The sequence below is a fragment of the Lutra lutra genome, chromosome 2, assembly GCF_902655055.1.
Source record: "Lutra lutra chromosome 2, mLutLut1.2, whole genome shotgun sequence".
In the NCBI taxonomy this organism is placed as follows: Eukaryota; Metazoa; Chordata; class Mammalia; order Carnivora; family Mustelidae; genus Lutra; species Lutra lutra.
Genome location: NC_062279.1, coordinates 210,060,086 through 210,080,152, shown reverse-complemented (window position 1 = coordinate 210,080,152; position 20,067 = coordinate 210,060,086). Strand labels below are relative to the sequence as shown.

The following is a 20,067-nucleotide window of genomic DNA, read 5'->3' as shown; positions in this document are numbered from 1 at the left end:
AAAACTCGGCTTTTCAAATTGAAAGGGTGTTCCAAAGCGCGCGGGGGGTGCAAACCCCTGCTCTCCAGCACTTAGAAGTGGAGGCGCTTTAGAGGCTTGAGGACGGATCCGTGTAACAGAGACAACTGCTCCAGCGGTTGGCAGACCTGGTTCGGTCCGGGTTCTGACCGCCTACTAAGTGCTTTTCTTCTGGTTTTACTGCCTTTGCTGCAAAACAACTGAAGGGCAAACGACACGCAGGCGGCACGCTCCTGGTGCCAGGGCCTGCGGCGAACCTCACGTCTCCAACGGCACCGTGCGGTGCTAACCGGCCCGCCGACCCCTCCGCGCCCCTTCGGAGTAACAGGGTAGCATGTCCGTCACGTCAGCAAGCACAGGCAGAGGGAGCAGCAGACTCCCGCTGCGCCGCGAGCCTGACTGGGGTCCGCCCCGGGGACCGCGACCTGAGCCATGCGGGCGCCCTCACAGCAGACTCTGACCAGGCCGTTCGGTTTGAAGGAAGGTCTCAAAGGCGATACCCAGAACCAACCGTGACATCCTAAAAAGCCAGTCACACTCGTTCCGGCCGTGAGGGCCCGTAGCCCGACCTCTGCGTGACTCGGCCGGCGCTGCGGTGTCGCCGGGCTGCGCTCGTTCCCCGGCACTAACGCTACGTGGCCTGCCTGCGGGCCTCCGCCGCTCTCCGAAGAGACGGCTCCTCCCCGCAGCTCACCGCATCCTCGCCCCGCACGCCGCCCCTCACAGCCAGTCGCCAGGCCCGCAGGCTCCCGCCACCCTCACGCGCACCCGGACTCAGCCTCCGCCCGCCGCCGCTCCCGGAAGTGACGCGGCGGGCCGCGCGCCGGAGTGGGCGGGGCGAGGCGTCGCTCCCGGAAGTGCGGCGGCGGGCTGCGTGCCGGAGTGGGCGGGGCGAGGCGTCGCTCCCGGAAGCGTCGGCAGGCGGCGGGGAGGGGCTGCGGCTGCCACGTTGGAGCGGAACGTGGAGGTGGCCCTGGGGCGGGAGGAGGGGCGGCGGCGAAGGCTGGGAGAGTCCGACGGGCGTCGCGCGGACACGGGAGCCGGTCGCTGAGGGTCCCCGCCAGGTGTGTCCGTCTCTCTCCCCAACCCCCGGCCTTCGCCGGCCTTCGGGCCTTGCGGTAGAGCACAGGCGAGGGCGGCGAGCGCGGCGTCTGTCCCCGCCGGTCCCCGCCAGCCTGCGGCCCGGTCTGTGGTGGCGACGCGCCCCTGCTCCTCGTTTCTGGCCCGTCGGGACATCGCCTGGCGTCACGACTGCCTCGGGGATCGCGGCGATCCACATCCGCCGGCGTTTCCACTGCGGAGCGGGCTCCCCCCTGGGGCTTCGACGGGGTGTCCTGCCGGGGCGGTTAGACGCCCGCACACCCTCGGGCACAGAGAGGTGCGGGCCCCAGGGGGAGGGAAGGGAGCGAGCCCCGGGATCACTTGGGTTGACTTTGTGAGGATTCGTTCGTGGCTGAAGTGCTGCCGGGCTTGAAGGCTCGCGGTGGCGAACCGCCGGCGGCTGTCACTGAGCCGGGACCGGACCGCCTCACGGGTGGTCGCCGGTCTCCGCCTGCGCCTCGCGGAAAGCCGCTGAGTGGTGTCGGGCTTCCTCGGCAGTTATCCTGAGGAGAGAGTCAACCGCAGGGTGGGAGTACAGCGAGCCAGAGGGTGGCAGGGGCGTGTGGGCGCCGCGAACTTCGCGGGGAGCGCAGCGGCGGGTTCGACGTCGGTCCCCGCGGTGGCGGCGACGGGCTGCGGCGGTCTCCTCGGCCGTCTCTTCCCGCCGTGGGTCCTGCGGCTTGGCGGCCTTTGTCGCCGCTCGGAACTGCGTCCGGTCGAGAGGGAGGGGCCGGGTCTTCACCACCCGTCCCCGGTCTTCTGTGCTGACCGGTTGTGGGGGCCGAAGTCCGCTCGGTTCCGTGCTTCCCCCGGGCTGTCTGGGACCGCCCGGGGAGGTCCGCAGGCCCCAAGAACTGGAGAGAACTGCGTGGTTTTGCAGTTGTGAAGTCGCGTTACAGGAGAAGTTACTTCGGAAACGCGAAGTTTTAGGTTCGGCTTGGTTTTAGATAAGCAGGTTCTCTTGGAAACGAATAACGTGATAACAGAGATGTTAGTAACTGTAAAGAGCAGTGCCCCTTAACTTTATGAACTTCCACTCCCCTTTTAGGGTCTGTTGAAGGCATTGGACGACCTTCCTAGAAAAACGCGCGCGCACACAGAATTCTCTACGTAATTTCATGAGGTTTACAGATGCCAAGTTAAAAATTCTTATCAAGTGATATTACTAAATCGATTTTTACAGAGTTTTTAGAAATGTGTCATTCTTAGGTTAATTTCAGCTCAAAAGATTATTTATTAGATTCTGGGTAAGTATGACAGTTAGTTCTTTGATTTGGTTTGGTTGAATGAGATGCGCCTAGAACGTTGATAACACTAAGTAAATCCTCTAGAACAGATGTGCCCATCCGTAATAAGGCATTTGCCCACACAGATGGGCAAATACAGTGTTTTTACCAAACACAGTGCCAGGTAGGGATTGTTTGAGAGGAAGAGTTTCCAATTTTTTTTTTTTAACCTCTTCCAGTTTTTACTTTCTGAGGTACAAGTCGTCTCTGTATGTAGCAGTGTAAGTTTAGTATTTTTTTAGACAGTAATACTGTTGGGTTTTAGTACTGCTTTACAGAATTATCAATTAGAAAATGAAAAGAAAGAAAAAAGCTTCCACTTAATTACATGCATTTAGCTACATACATGTTGTGGGGAGAAACTTGGATGAAGAAATGAGTTCTAGTCTGGGACATACATTTTCTTCAGTAGATGTATTCTTTTCTTTGAAAGATTTATTTATTAGAGAAAGAGTGAGTGTGCACACACACATGCGTGTGCGAGCAGTGGGGGAGGCGCAGAGAGAGAAGGAGAGAGAGAATCCCAAGCTGATTCCCCACTCAACGCGGAGCCCGAGTGGGGCTTGATCTCAAGCGATCAAGACCTGAGCCAAAACCAAGAGCCGAAGGCTGAACTGATTGAGCCACCCAGGTGCCCCCTCAGTAAATGTATTCTTTTTTTTTTTTTAAAGATTTTATTTATTTATTTGACAGACAGAAATCACAAGTAAGCAGAGAGGCAGGCAGAGAGAGAGGAGGAAGCAGGCTCCCTGCTGAGCAGAAAGTCCGATGTGGGGCTCGAACCCAGGACCTGGGATCATGACCTGAGCCGAAGGCAGCGGCTTAACCCACTGAGCCACCCGGGCGCCCCTAGTAAATGTATTCTTGAAGATTCATTGAGATTAACATTTTAAATTGTGCCTTTTGCAATAGCTGACGTTACAAGCATGTAATTACTGTGTGCCAGGCACTGTTCTCAGCTCTCTATGTAATGCCTCATTTAATTCTCACAGCCCTTCTTTTTTTCTTTAAGATTTTCTTTATTTATTTGAGACAGAGTGAGAGCTAGAGAGCAAGAGAGTGATAGAGCATGAGCACACACATGAGGTGGGAGAAGCAGACTCCCAGCTGAGCAGGGAGCCTGATTCAGAGCTTGATCCCAGGACCCTGGGATCATGACCGACCAGAGCTGAAAGTGGACACTCAGCCAACTGAGCCACCCAGGCGCCCTTCACAGCAGCCCTTCTGTACGTACTTTTATTATACCTATTTTACCATGTGTGTAGCCAAGACTCACAGATAGCATGTGAGAGCTTGGACACGGAGCTGGAACTTGAACTGAGGGTATGGCTCCAGGCGTCATATCCTAAATTGCTGTGCCATTGATACTGTCTTGTAGATGACATATGTGAACAGGCCACTGTCCTCACAGTTTCTTTTTGTATTATCAGAATGATTTTGTTCTGTGTAAAATAATCTCGAATGAAATACGTCTGCATAATGTGAATTCTAACCACATATGATATTGAAAAAAATTACACAAAGCTTTGGAAGCATGTTCTACTTGGGAAGTACACATGGTTTAATCTAAGCATTCTTTAGATTTTCAAGAAAATTAGGTACAACTAAATCATTTTTAAGAGAAGGAAATATGCAGGTGCTATTTCCATAGAATTCTTAGTGTTTTGAGAATGATTGCAATGGATAATATTATGGTTCTCTTTAATTAGATTCAGACCACAAAAGGCAGTTCGAGGCCGTTGTTGTAGTGATTAAAAAAAAAAAACAACCCACAAAAATAGCTGGTATTGAAACCTTGTATTCAGTACAAGTTAATAAATGCGGCCCCATCTAGTGGAACACCTAGTGCCACAGACAAGAAATAGACTTTTATAAATGTTTTGAATTCCCACTTAACCATTTTATGTACTTGTGAATGTCTTTCTTTTTCAGTAAATGTTACACATTAACTAAGTGTTCATGAATTAGGTAACCCTTGTTGTACCTTTGCTCTTAGACATATTGTAGTTATGTTCCGTGGGTTTTTTTATATATATATATATAGCTGTTCTGTTTTCATTTTTAGAAATTATTTTAAAATATCTTCCAAAAATCCCTTTTTTCCTTTAATGATACTTTCTCCTATTTTTTAAGTAAGAAAAGTTAGTTATTAAAGCCATTTTTCCCTTTAAACACTTAAGAATTTAAAAATTAAATGTTTTACTTGAAGTAATTTTTCCAGCTCGTCTTTTTGTATTTCCATAAGTACAAACATTCAAAATCAAACAAGCAGAACTTTTTATGTACCTCACCCTGTACTAAGCAATTTTGATTCCAAAAAGGATAAAAGTGGCAATATTTGATTGAAAAAGTTATTTACCTAGTTAATGAAACAAGATGACATATAAAACATTTGGTTAAAAAGGCAACGGGAAAATATGTAATAGAATGTTATAAAGTTTTATTAAGGTAGAGTAAGACACTTTATTATAAAATACTTGAAGTGGTACAGTTAAAAGATTATTTTGGTCATTGTGGATTGAATCATTAGGTTACTTTTCATGAAGGAACTGGGACTTGAAGGAGCTGGGACTTAACAATTGGCTGAGAGGAAGAGAACATTTCATTTATAGAAAATAGGCCTCTTTTTCATTCTTAGAAAATTGAGATTTTTCCCCTTTTTTCAGAATAGTCTTAGGAAACTAGATGTGTAGTTTTCTTGATTAATCTTTGATTGTAATAATTTTGAAAAGTAGTTAGCATATTAAAACCCATGCTAAGCTATGTGCTAGGCACTGTGTTTGGCCCTACATAAAATACAGCATCTCAGGGTGCCTGTGTGGTTCAATCATTAAGCATCTGCCTTGACTCAGGTCATGATCCCAGGGTCCTGGGTTCAGCCCTCATCAGGCTCCCAACTCAATGGGAGGCCTGCTTCTCCCGCTCCTACTCTGGTTTCTTATATTCTCTCTCTAGCTGTCTCTTAAAAAAATTTTTTTCTTAAATGAATAAAAAACAAAAATACATTATCTCATTTAAACTTCACAACATCCCATGAGGTAGTCACTCTTTTACAAATGGGGCTCAGGGAGGTTAAACAGTGTGTTCAAGGTGTTCTAAGTAGCAGACCCAATATTCAGATCGAGCTTTGACTCCAGAGGCTCTACTGCTTTTAACCACAAGGTTCAACCTCCTCAATCCACTTTGCCTAACCTAGTACAGTTTCTTCTGCTCTTTTCTTTTTTCGAAGGTTTTATTTATTTATTTGAGAGATAAGCACGAGCAGGAGGAGGGGCAGAGGGAGAGGGAGAAGCAGACTCCCTGCGGGTGAGGCTCCATCCCAGGATCCTAGAATCATGACCTGAGCGGAAGCAGATGCTTACCCAACCGAACCACCCAGAGGGGCCATTTCTTCTCTTAATGTCCTCATGCATTCTAGCTGCTTTGTTATTATTTCTTCTAAATGTTAGTATGTCTTTTGTGATTAAAGTTGAATACCTGAATTTGTTGGGGGTAACAAGTAAGAGTGCGGACCCTGGAAGTAAACTTCTGAGTTCAGGTCTTGGCTATACCCCTTGCCAGCACATACAAATTATTTAATATTTCTGTGCCTTTATTTTTATTATCTGTAAAATGCTCTCCAAGTACAAATAATTTGAACATGTAAGGCATAGGTCATATTGTTAGTCTAAGGCCCTCTTAGGGAAACTATTGGAACATGAACTTCATCTCTAGAGATGAGTACGAAAGCCAGGAAAAGTACTTTTGGAGAACGTTATATATATATAACTATAGACCTGAGACTAAAATGAAAGTGGGAATAAGGAAGAAAGAATAATATCTGTATGTTAAATATCTGATAATGTAGGAATTGGTTATAAAACTTTATAAAAGATTAAGAGAAGTGGGAAGTAAAAAAAAATTGGTGGTAAAATAATTTTATGGATCACCTCATCTGTAATGACTGGGATATCCTTTAAAGCTGACAAATCAGTTGGTAGAAGTATAAACATATTCAACAGTACAAAGGTAAACACTTAGAAAGATAATACTATTGACTATAACTGTGTAGTACAAGAAGGGAAGTAAGATTATGTGAACTACTTTCATTGGTGCTTACAGTAATTACTGTGCAAAGAAATAGAGGATTAATGGTACTAAATAAAATTATCTGCATTTATAAAGATAGAACCAGAAATACATATTAGAACAAAAATACAAGTCATACTAATTATTAGAAAAATTATAAATACACAAATAGGGACAATAGGGAAAGTTTTTTAATTATAAAACCAAATAAAATAGCAAAATAATGTAGAACTAAGAACAACCATATCTGTCAAATCACGAGAAACTTTTATATTGGTAAATTCTATGTGGTCTCACTAGCTGATATATTAAAAAATTTTCACATTGGATCACCAGGCAAAATCTAATTCTATTTGTTTATGTATTTATTTTGCTGTATTTAAGGCAGCCAGTGAAAAAGTGGTTCAAAAGTTGAAAAGGGCAAATATATATACATAAAGGCACATAAAAAGTAAGCTAAGGTATTGTTCTTAATATGAAACAAAGTGGAATTCAGGCCCAAAGCCTTCCTTAAGATGAAGAAGAATACAAAGTTAAGATGTGTATTTGACAGTGAACATTTAACATTATGAATATCTGTCCACCAAGTAACTATGTATTAAATACAAAGTAACTTTCAAAAAGCAACTTTCAGGAGGTACCAGGAAAAATAAGCATAAATGCATTAGGAGTAAGTGACTTTTAATTCCTTATTCTTGGTTCAGGGCAGATTAAATGGAGAAACAATAAGACTGTAGATGACCTAAACAATTTAGTCAATGGGGTAGATTTAAATATATATGGAACTTGACCCTGAAAACAGTGAACCCATTCTTTTTAGATCTCATTTGCAAAAACTTCTCTATAGTTCCCAAAGAAAACTTCAATACATTTTAGAAAGGAGAAATAGTATTAAAATCACAGTGCACTTGCATATTAAGTTCAAACAACTCTTGGATTAATGGAGAATACAAATGAAAATTATACAGTATACTGATGACCATAGTGATGAGAACACTAGAAATATATGGAGTCTGGCTAAAATAATTCTCAGAAGAAGTGCAAAGCTTTAAATACTTACACCAATAAAGAATAAATAATAAAAATGAGTAGATTAAACGATTAACTCAGAAAAAGATCTAAGTAAATGAAAAGAAGGTAGAAGGAAGGAATTAATAAAAATAAGAGAGAGGCGCCTGGGTGGCTCAGTCATTAAGCATCTGCCTTCCGCTCAGGTCATGATCCCAGGGTCCTGGGATGGAGTCCACACTGGGATCCCTGCTCGTCAGGAAGCCTGCTTTTCCCTCTCCCACTTCCCCTGCACGTGTTCCCTCTTTTGCTGTCTCTGTCTGTCAAGTAAATAAAATAAAATCTTTAAAAAAAGAAAGAAGGAAAGGAAGGGAGGAATTAGAAAACAAAGCAGAATTAATTGGCTGTTTGAAAATAGACAAATCGCTAGTTAAATTAATTATTTAAGAGGAGAGTAAGGGGAACAAAACACAAATATATGTAATAAATAAAGACTAATAATCATAAATAGCAAAAATTTGAAGAATTGTGAGTGTCGTTCAAGTCTAAAAAATGAGAAACTCTGTAAAAAAAATTGGAGGAATATCATAGGAAAATGTAATTTATGAAAAATGACCTTGAATAAAAAAAATTCAAATCAATTTCTATACAAGAAATAGAGAAAATTAGCAGAGGAGAAACTCCTCTACAAAAATCATCTGGCCCGGATGTTTCATGAGAGAATTCTGCTAAATCTTTGAAGAACCAATCATTTCAGTGCTGCTGTTGAAACTGTTGCAGAGCATAGAAGAAGATGGAAAACTACATTTTGGGGGCACCTGGGTGGCTTAGATGGTTAAGCATCCATCTTCGCCTAAGGTCATGATCTCAGGGTCCTGGGATCGAGCCCCTCTTCGGGCTCCCCCCTTAGTAGGGAGTCTGCTTCTCCCTCTGCTTCTCACTTGGCTCGTGCTCTCTCGAATAAATAAAATCTTAAAAAAAAAGAAAACTATATTTTTAATGAAGTGAGTATAATATTGATATCAAAACTTGACGAAGATTCCATAAAAGAAGAAAAGTATAGATGCAATCTTCCTTACAACTCCAGAAGCAAAACTCTGTTAAACAAATGGAATATAGCAGCACGTTACTAGAATAATACATCATGAGAAGTTTATTCAGGGTAGAAAAAGATAGTCCATATTAGGAAATCTATTAGTATAATCTGTTTTATTGATAGACCTATGAAGAAGAATCCACGGTCATTCTGATTACCTCATGAAATACATTTGACAAAATTCAATACCCAGTCTTTTAAATTGCATTCAATAAAACAGTAATCAATGACTAACTTCCTTACATTATATACATTTATATTTGTGCATATGTGTGTGTATTTCAAAACGTGAAGTCTTGGCCCATGGTGATACAGTAGGCTTTCCCACTAAAGGAAAGAACAAGATAAGAAATCTCACTGTTATCACTAGTGCTTAATATGGTAGTACAAATGCTATTAACTTTTGTACAACAATACTAGAAAGACAGTCTATGTAATCGTTGTGGGGTGGGGGTGAGCCACATTTATGAACTAAAAGATAAAATACTTAAGAATAAACAAACCCACTATGTCAAAAAATTTAAAGTAATACTGAAAGATAAGGCTTAAAAGACAATATGTTCTCATTGGAAAGATCCAACATTGTGTCAGTTTCTCTGTAAATTAACATAGTAATGATGTTTGATAAAAATATTGATAAAATTTGATAAAAATATTTGATAAAAATATTAACATTCTCTTTTTTGGGGAATTAGACAAAAACTGTTCAAAGTTTATGTAATAACCAGTGATAGCAAGGGAAATAGTGTAGGAGAGAAGCAATGGATAAGGGTTATGGGAATCATGTTCCTATAAAGCCTAAGTATTTAAAACAGGAGAGTGCTTGGGGTGCCTGGCTGGCTCAGTCAGGAGAGCATCTGATCTCATGTTGTGCTCGTGTTGGCAGCACATATTCTAAAATTGGAATGATCATGGGGTCGTGAGTTCAAGCCCCACATTTGGTATAGCGATTGCTTAAATAAATAAACTTGAAAAAAAAACTGGAATGTCTAGCATGTAAACAAATAAGTGGATCTACATTCCCGGATATATTTAGGTGTATTTCTGGAATGGAAATCCAGAAATACACCTAAATATATCCGGGAATGTAGATCCTAACCTACATCCTAATACGTATAGGAATATAAACATAAATAGTAAATCCAGAAATAAACCTAAATGTAGGAACTTAGTACTTGGTAAAAGTGGTATCTTAAAATTGTAGGAAAAAGATTTTACAATAAATGCTTTCATTGTAAAAAAACAACAAAATAACAACTGAACATATATTGTATAGCAGTATGTATTCCAGGTCCTGAGTCAAAACACAAATGAAAAAAAGCCACAAATGAATTTACTTAGAAGAAAAATATGGGTGAATTTTTCCATAATGTTGGCATGCAGGCGGCCTTTCTCCCTAGTCAAAATTCAGGAACCACTTTTTAGAAAGTGATGAATTTGACTATTAAAGGATGGCACATCTATACAATGGAATATTTTTCAGTGCTAAAAAGAAATGAACTATCAAGTCACAAAAAGACAGGAATTTTAAATATCTGTTGCTAAGTGAAGGAAGCCAATCTGAAAAGGCTGTGTACTATATAGTTATAACTAACATTGTGGAAAAGGCAAAACTCGGGAGAGAGTAGAGAGATCAGTGGTTGCCAGGAGGGAGGACGAGGAACAGAGGAGAGGGATATAGAGGTGGAACACGTGTTCCCTCTTTTGCTTCTGAATGATACTCTGAGTCTGGATGGATGGATTCGGGTGGGTGAATATGTGTCATTATTCATTTGTCAAAACCCATAGAAAACCCAAAGAACCCTGAAGTAAACCATGGATTTTGCTTGATAATGATGTGTCGGTTGGGGTTGGATTCCAGCAAATGCACTGTGGTGCAGGGCGCTTTATGGTAGGAGGGGCCGGGGTAGGGATGGGGGTGGTGCTCTGTAGTTTTCACCCAGTTCTTCTGTGAACCTGAAACTGCTCTGATAAATAAAATCTATTTTTAAAAAATAGCAATCTTGTGAAACATAAAAAGAAAAAACCCATAACCAAAGTAAAATAAAGTCTGACAACCCAATAAAAAAATAGGCAAGTAAAACAGACAAGAATGGACAGAAAAGGACAGAGAAGGAATGACCTATAACCATATAAAAAAGATACTCAACATTATGGCATGAGAAATTCAAATGTTAAGTACTCAGAGTAACCATTTTTCACCTATCATTGGTAAAAATCTAAAAGTGTTACTCTGATAAGGCTGGAGGGGAATGTGAAAAGGTACAGTTATCATGGAGAGCAACTTGGCAATAACCGTTAGAATTAAAATTGAATTTATCTTTAACCCAGCAGTTTTACTTCTGGAAATTTATAGCTATCCAGGCCCACGAATGAAATAACATGTACATATAGGTATTTATTTCAGCATTCTTTGTAAAAATAGCAAAAGATTAAAAACAACTCACACAGGGGCGCCTGGGTGGCTCAGTCGGTTAAGCAACTGCCTTGGGCTCAGGTTATGATCCTGGAGCTTCAGGATCAAGTCCTGCATCGGGCTTCCTGCTCACTGGGGAGTCTGCTTCTCCCTCTGACCTCTCCCCTCTCATTCTCTCTCTCCCTCTCTCAAATAAATAAGTAAAATCTTAAAAAAAAAAAAAAAAAGAACTCACATGTTCACCAGTAGTGAACTAAGTAAGTAAATGATGGTACCTCTTACAATGGAATACTGTGCCATGTCAATGTATTTATGTACAATAACAAAGGTTCTTTTTTGTTCGTTTGTTTGTTTTTTTTTTTAAGGTACAGCACAGTACTTGCTGAATTTTTAGGCCAAAGTAACTTTAAAGAGAATGTATAAACTATTGGTGTGTGCAGTTGTAGCTTGGAATGACCAGCTTCTTAAAATTTCTGCTAAATTTATCTTTAAAATCTGTAGGCTTACTATATTCTTCCCTGTAATTAGCCTTTAAAATTAATTTTTTAACTGCTCTTCATCACTTGGTAATTCTGACCCAGGAAGATGTACCTTGTTCATTGCATGCTTTCCTGTACTCTGACACGCTGTCACCTGTCCTTACCTGAAAAGTGTGTTGCGTGGGAAGATCATTCCCTCAGGTACTACCCTGTATTGTTTCTGTTTTTTTCCAGACTGATTCTTCAGTTGAAGGACTACAAGTTGTAAACAATTAAAAAAGCCCTATAGTTGTCTCAAAATAATTTAACAAGTTTTTCTTCTTTCTAATACTGAGTGTTCCCAGCAAATGATATCTAAACCAGTTTGATTTATTGGCATTTGGACTAATGAAGTAGTGGTTGGTTCAGTATATTTCTGTGTTAAAAAAATGTTTATGTTCTGTGTTACATGTTCAGTATATTTCTGTGTAAAATATTCTCTTTAGGAGGATGAAGTTAAAGGAAGTAGACCGTACGGCCATGCAGGCCTGGAGCCCTGCCCAGAATCATCCCATTTACCTAGCTACAGGTAAGTTCAACAGAGAGGAAAGAGTATAAATCACTTAATTTCTTCTTTTGCACATTTGGCTTACTCATACCTGTCCTTTAAAACTTACTTCAGGGGCGCCTGGGTGGCTCAGTGGGTTAAAGCCTCTGCCTTCGGCTCAAGTCATGATCCCAGGGTCCTGGGATCGAGCCCCACGTCAGGCTCTCTGCTCAGTGGGGAGCCTGCTTCCCCCTCTCTCTGCCTGCCTCTCTGCCTACTTGTCATCTCTGTCTGTCAAATAAATAAATAAAATCTTAAAAAAAAAAACCCAAAACTTATTTCGAGCTCCTCTCTTCTAGAAAGCTTCTCCTTCCCTAATGAAATAACTCCATCCTCCCTTTCAGCTGAGTTTAATGACCTTCCTCTGTGTTATTAGCACCTTGTTCATCATAGCGTTAGTCATGACATTGGCACCAGGGGGCTCAGTCGGTTACGTGCCTGCCTTTGGCTCAGGTCATGATCCCACGGTCCTGGGATTGAGCCCCACATGGGGTTCCCTGCTCAGCAGGGAGTCTGCTTCTGTCTCACTCTCTCTCTCTCTCTGCCCCTCCACCCCACTTACACTCTCTCTCTAAAATAAATAAATAAAATCCTTAAAAAAATCATGCTACATTTAGAGTGTCTTCCTCACTTCATAAAAATTAACCTTTCATTTTCATTCCTCCAGTATTAAGCACATGAGATAACATGTTAAAAAAAAAGTTAATATCAGTTTGGATGAAGAACAATTTTGATGCTAGCATTTTTATATAAAAATAGAGTTACATCATTTATGACTATCAGCAGATAGAGTAAGTCAAGAGACTATTTTTACAGAGAGTTTTTAAGTTATCTATAGGTTTAAAGAGTTACCCGCACTATCCATTCTTACAAACATCGTCTCCAAGCCTTGTGTCAGAATTCATTGCCACAGGAATTGGAGCAATGTTCAACGGCATGCACCCTGAGATGTTAGTCACTAAGACCGCACTCATGAGTGAGATCATTGGAAAACGTGCATTTACGTTCTGTTTTGTATGGTTTTCTCTGAGTCTTTTATTTTTGCACTGTAGTTACCATAAATGTATTTTCCATAGGAACATCTGCTCAGCAGTTGGATGCAACGTTTAGTACCAGTGCTTCCCTCGAGATATTTGAATTAGACCTTTCTGACCCGTCCTTGGATATGAAGTCTTGTGCTACCTTCTCTTCTTCTCACAGGTATGAAACTGATGAGTTTTAAATTCACATTATTTATCGTTGGGTTATTGTGTTGTGGTTGATGCCTACTTTGTCTATAAATACGTTGTTATTAGAAACTACAAGAATACCATCAATGACATGAAATATTTTGTGAAAAAGCATATGAGTGAGTTTCTGTGGAAGCAAAGGAAGGGTGTGTGTGTTCTGTTGACTTTTTTATTGACAACTGACGTGTAGCATGGGAAGGAGAGGCTCAATTTTCTAGTCGTTTTTTCCTCATGATACAGTAGGCATACTGTCTCTTATCTCCTTTTTCTCAGCTGTTTACCAAAAAAAGGATAGGTATGGTTTAAAAAAGGGGTAGGTGGATGAATATGAGGGTATTAAAAGTGATTATCTCTAAATGGTAGGTTATTTTTTTCGTTGTACTTTCGGTATTTAGAAATACATATCACAGAGATTTTTATTGATATGATTTCTGATACAGTAGGTATCTGGGTCATCTTCCGAAGTACTTAACATCCTATCATAATGCAGGAAAAGGACACTTTCATTTGAGTAGTAAAATATGCTTTATTGTCTCAGTAGTTTGGCCAGTTTTGGTGAAGAGATTGTACTCTGGCACATGGCGTCTCCTGGGACCTCATATTTTTCAGAGCTCTCCCACTATGATGGGAACTCCAAATACCTTTTGTCTATCAGTTTTCCCACTCACCACCACTCATGTCATTGTATACCTCCATGCCACCTTCATCTTTCATCTCCTAGCCAAACCATAATCTTTATTCTCCATCAGTGGGGATACTTGTCATAATAGATATCATTTTGATGTCACTTTTCCACCATTGGAATACATTACTTTTCTTAGGAAATTTTATATACCTCCTTTGGCACTTCTACTACTTAACAGACTACTTGTCGGTGAGTACTTCTGTACTCAAATAATATCAAAGGAAATTATTGATTAGAGCTCTGTTTTACAGATGAACTAAAAGCAGCTTAGGAAGATTCAGTAACTTGCCTAGGGTCTCACAGTTTCTAAATGGTAAAACCATTCTTAATCCCCTATCTTTTGACACACAAATCAAGTATACTTTCTGACACTATGTTACCTCTATCAGAAAGTTTTTACTCTCCAGGATTATAAAATCAAATATGCACATATGAATATAAATAAAAACTAAAATGCCATTTCACCAAGTCGTGCACGGTTACCAGGAATAGAGGAGCAGCAGTGTTTTAGATTATTTATGAAAACACATGGAATGAAATACATAATTGTGAATGCTTTCTCTTGTCCATTTGACTTACATCAGTTATTTACTCATTTTCTCTTAAAGGTACCACAAGTTGATTTGGGGCCCTCATAAGATGGATTCCAAAGGGAATGTCTCTGGAGTTCTGATTGCAGGTGGTGAAAATGGAAATATTATTCTTTACAATCCTTCTAAAATTATAGCTGGAGACAAAGAAGTTGTGATTGCCCAAAATGACAAGCATACCGGCCCAGTAAGAGCCTTGGATGTGAATATTTTCCAGGTTAGACTTCTGATGTTTATTCATAACTCTTGAGACATGCACTGCTTATTTGAAATAGGCATACGAATCTGCTGTGCCTCAGTCTTGGAACTGAAAGCTAAAAATGTGTGCCCGTGCAGGCTGAGTGAGTGTATTTTCTTGAATAATGGAGGTTTCAGAGTTGGGATCAAGGTAAATGATGATAACTCCATGGAGGGGATCAGGCAGCACAGAATCAGTCTACTTTTGCCATCATAAGCATAACTCGATGTTAATTATATAAACGTAAAGGTTTCAAATATCTTGAGTTAATAGAACATTAGAGCTTAACAACCGAAACATGAATATTATCTTAAGAAAGTTTAAAATAGTTATTTTTCTTATATTATAAATAAATACTTAGGGTATAGAAATACAACCTGAGCTTCATTTCCGTAGTTTATGGTGCCGGCTCTTTAGATGAGATAGTTTGGTGCTTTGTGAATGAGTTTAAACAGCAGCTGCTTGCTGGGTGGTGTCTTAGGTTATAGGCGGCTACAACCGTAGAATTCCTCTGTTTTCATAGTCATGTGTCAGTTGATGAAAGAACTTATGAGAGTGAATAATAAAAGATGAAAGCCAGTATGTGAAACCCATTATCTTCCTGTACTTCGTGTCACAGGGTTACGGTCTTTTTGACCCTAAAGGTATGCAACAGAGATAACCTAGAAGTACTGCCACCCAGAACAAGATTGAGTGTAAATGCACCAGAAAGACGTGAGGATTTAAGACGAGACTTTACTAGCCCCGTATGGGTCTGACAGCAGAAGCTGGCTTTGAGGTGTCCGGAGATAGATACCATTATTTTAGGATTCAGTTATTTGTCTGAAAACAGTAATTGATTTTGCCTGTTTTTTGTCTCTCTCTCACAATCAGGTCCCCTTCCTGCACAAATGATACTCCCCACAAGGTTGCATGATTGTTTAACAATTCAGCCGTATAATTATTTTTTAATCTCTTGTATTTTAATATCAGTCGACACACTGTCTTCTTGGTAAAATAGAATCTTACTATGTGCTTCTTTGAAAACCCATCGCAGTTTCAGATTATTGTCCATTGCGTTTAGGAATTCATGAGTTTTGGTTCTTTAATTAAGTAGAAAAGTTGTATACCCTAAAACTGGTAGAGCGTTCTATCTCTGAAGTTACTCGGAGTTCTCTTAATTATTCTTAAATGTTGTTTCATTATTAATTATTATTTTTTTAAAGATTTTATTTATTTATTTGACAGAGAGAGATCACAAGTAGACAGAGAGGCAGGCAGAGAGAGAGAGAGAGAGAGGGAAGCAGGCTCCCTGCTGAGCAGGGAGCCCGATGCGGGCCTCGATCCCAGGACCCTGAGATCATGACCTGAGCCGAAGGCAGCGGCTTAACCCACTGAGCCACCCAGGCGCCCTATTAATTATTTCTTATTGCAGACTAATCTGGTAGCCTCTGGTGCTAATGAATCTGAAATCTACATTTGGGATCTCAACAACTTTGCAACGCCAATGACACCAGGAGCCAAAACACAGGTATTGCATTGATTCTGATGTAATCAAAAGAACCAGTTGATTCTTTAACACTTTATTTCATTTTTTTTCACACAAAATATATTTGTTTAAAATCAGTGTTTAGATGTTACTGATTTTCCTTCAGTATAGCAAAGTGTTAGTAAACATGTTCTTCGAAGTGTCAGTGAGTCCTTCAACAGCAAGTATTTATTCAGTGCTAACCACCCAACACTGCTTTGATGTATTCGACATGCAGTGATGAATAAAAGAGACAAGTCTTGGATTACTTTTTAAATACAGGAATTTATATAGTATAGTATTTTATGTTGTATAGTATTTTGACGATATCTAATCTTGGAATAAAAATCATAGACTAGAAAGGAAACTTATTTTTTAAGAAAAAAACAGCTCAACCCCTTTTCTGTGCATTTCTGTAAGTTAAGAAAGAACAGTCTTCTGTTTGCCTCTGTGAAGTTTATGGTCTGTACATTACTCAGATTGAGGAGCCATTAAAATGGATTCCAACATTCCGGTTATCTTGGAGGTGGTATAATGATAGCATGTGATCTACCATTTATTTTTATTTTTTTGAAGATTTTATTTATTTATTTATTTGAGGGAGAGAAAGAGAGGGAACACATGGGGGTGATAGGCAGAGGGCAAGGGAGAGAGAGAATCCCAAGCAGACTCAGGACCTGAGCTGAAATCAAGAGTCAGACACCTAACCCATTGAGCTACCCAGGCACCCCTAGGCTATAACTTTTGCTCTGCTTAGTTGTCCATTATACTGATCAGTGTCTATTTTGTAGTTCATTATCTACCTTGTGGGAGTTGCAAATTAAGAAAAAGTGCTTGATTTATAGCAGGAGCTTAATAAACGGATGGTGAATGAGACAATATTAAATGAGGTAAAATACTTGAATTGGCATGTATACTGAGCTTTAAATTGTATTATATTTATTGAGAACTTATGAATGTAAAAAATTTGTGGAATAAATTGGTCAGATTTTAATTAATTCATTTTTTAAAAAGAAGGATCAGATTTTGTACTTAATTGGATCATAAGTGAGAAATGGTTTTTAGTAGTTTCTTCCTTTTTAGCCCCCAGAAGATATCAGCTGCATTGCGTGGAACAGACAAGTTCAGCATATTTTAGCATCAGCCAGTCCCAGTGGCCGGGCCACTGTATGGGATCTTAGAAAAAATGAACCTATCATCAAAGTCAGTGACCATAGTAACAGGGTGAGTACGTGATTGACTTGTCATATACAGAACCATGTTGTGTTCCTGCTGTAGCTATTTCTATATTGTCAGTGTTGACAGCACATCAGCCTTTGTAATGTCAGTTGCTATCTATTCATGGACCAATCATGTTGGATCGAGGTTTTTCCTTGGGGAAGATAATAAAATTTCTGATAAACCATGTTGGATACTGTTAATGATGAAGAGAGAGATAGTTAATTAAATACCTTATTCCATGGTATATTGGTTGTTCTTACTTGACTAGCTTTTTCTTTTTCTTTCTTTTTTTTTTTTTTAAAGATTTTATTTATTCATTTGACAGAGAGATCACAAGCAGGCAGAGAGGCAGGCAGAGAGAGAAGAGGAAGCAGGCTCCCTGCCGAGCAGAGAGCCCGATGTGGGGCTTGATCCTAGGACCCTGGGATCATGACCTGAGCCGAAGGCAGCGGCTTTAACCTGCTGAGCCACCCAGGTGCCCCTTGACTAGCTGTTTCAAAGCATTATAGCAACTTTTTATCTTTAGCTTTCTCTAGAATATATGAATTTTTCCAGCTAGTAATTATATGACTGTGAACTTGTGGTTTCCAGACTCCTGGCTTCACCTTTTCTGATTAGGCGCTACTTAAGTGAGCTAATATCTCCCATTTGCCCGGTAGATGTAGCTGTATAACACATTAAATTTTTGACCTTACAGATTACTTAATACTGTGTCATAATGCGCTATTAAATAATTTAGACATAGTTAAATGGCTTTATCTTGTTAGTTTATTTTTCATTACATTGTTTAGTTTGACATTTTAAAAGCAAGTTTGCCTAAATCAGAGAATACATACATAACTTAACAATAACCACGTTGGGGGGGAACATAACCACAGAAAACTGTTTAGAAAAATATTTCTTCAGGATACTGTTTTTCAATGAATTAGGAATTTTATTATTATCTTTTTAAATATTTTATTTATTTGACAGAGAGAGAGACAGAGATCACAAGCAGGTAGAGAGAGAGGGGGAAGCAGGCTCCCCGCTGAGCAGAGAGCCCGATGCGGGGCTCGATTCCAGGACCCTGAGATCATGACCCGAGCCGAAGGCAGAGGCTTTAACCCACTGAGCCACCCAGGCGCCCCTGAATTAGGAATTTTAAAACAAATTTTAATTGAATAAGTTATACAGTAAGCATTTCCATTATCTTTTGGAACATTTAGTAGGATCTGAATGTCCAGGTAATTCTTAGTAATACTGTTAATTTATTCCATGTAAAAATTTAAATGGTAGCTGTTGCTTTAGATATTCGGTCTTGATTTTTTTGACAAAATAGAGGAAAGGTATGAAATTTTTTTTGTTATAATCCTTCCTTTAAAAAGATTTATTTATTTATTTATTTATGTGAGAGAGATACAGCACACTCCATGGGGGAGGGGCAGAGGAGGAGAGACGGGAGAAAAGCAGACACTCCACTGAGTGTGGAGTCCCATGTGGGGTCAATCCTTGTACCCTGAGATCATGACCTGAGCTGAAACCAAGAGTCAGACTTCTAACTGACTGAGCCACCCATGCACTGTTACTATAATCTTACCTGTTTTCATTTTTCTCAAAAGTATTAAATTGTACTTAAATTTATATAAAACTTTCCCCCAGTTACAGTATTAACCATTAAACTCATTTTTGGTGTAGAATTATTCTGGTCCAGAATGGTGCTGTGTATTGAATAGCTGGATGAACTGAAAACATTAAAATTTTTTTACTTTTGGGGCGCCTGGGTGGCTCAGTGGGTTAAAGCCTCTGCCTTCGCCTCAGGTCATGATCCCAGGGTCCTGGGATAGAGCCCCACATTGGGCTCTTTGCTCCGCGGGGAGCCTGCTTCCCCATCTCCCTCTGCCTGCCTCTCTGCCTGCTTGTGATCTCTCTCTCTGTCAAATAAATAAATAAAATCTTTAAATTTTTTTTTTTTTTTTACTTTTAAGAGTACTGTTTAAGGCTGTTGAATAAAATTTTATAGTTTTAAAGAGATAGCATAGCTTGAAGGTTGCAAATGCAGGCTCTGGAGGTAGCTGTCCGGATTCAAAATTTAATAGTTTTAGGTTTTGTTTTTTCTTGTTGTTTTTTAAAAAACTAAGCCTGACCTGGTGTTGTCTACTATTTGTTTCAACAAAGGCATGTTCCTCAAACTCATTTTGGCTCTTCATAAAGTAATAGGATTGATACATTGTGAGCCTTCATTCTCCGCAGATGCATTGCTCTGGGTTGGCGTGGCATCCAGATGTTGCGACTCAGATGGTCCTTGCCTCTGAGGATGATAGATTACCGGTGGTCCAGATGTGGGATCTTCGCTTTGCTTCCTCTCCACTCCGTGTCTTGGAAAACCATGCCAGGTATCATGCTGTTCTTCTAAGGAACTTGATTCTTTTATTTTTAAAAATACATTTACTTATTATTTTTGAATTATCAGATAATTGTTTTTATTTATTTTTATTTATTTTTAATTTTTTAAAAGATTTTATTTATTTATTTGACAGAGAGATCACAAGTAGACGGAGAG

General features: G+C 40.0%; 1 protein-coding gene across 24 annotated transcripts in view; it reads left to right on the top strand.

Moving 5' to 3' along the window:
* Nucleotides 1-951: 951 nt before the first annotated feature.
* Nucleotides 952-20,067, top strand: part of SEC31A (SEC31 homolog A, COPII coat complex component) — a 78,871-nt gene continuing 59,755 nt past the window's right edge. For 22 of the 24 annotated variants that reach the window (XM_047719713.1, XM_047719708.1, XM_047719706.1 and 19 more), the window contains exons 1-6: nucleotides 11,958-12,040; nucleotides 13,135-13,258; nucleotides 14,581-14,779; nucleotides 16,215-16,310; nucleotides 17,391-17,531; nucleotides 19,758-19,900. In XM_047719713.1, coding sequence (XP_047575669.1) covers nucleotides 11,962-12,040; nucleotides 13,135-13,258; nucleotides 14,581-14,779; nucleotides 16,215-16,310; nucleotides 17,391-17,531; nucleotides 19,758-19,900 — 782 coding nt within the window. In that variant the 5' untranslated portion in view covers nucleotides 11,958-11,961. Of the gene's footprint in view, nucleotides 1,083-3,607; nucleotides 3,632-11,957; nucleotides 12,041-13,134; nucleotides 13,259-14,580; nucleotides 14,780-16,214; nucleotides 16,311-17,390; nucleotides 17,532-19,757; nucleotides 19,901-20,067 lie in introns of those variants that run through there. The other 2 variants (XM_047719694.1, XM_047719695.1) reach the window with 2 other exon arrangements.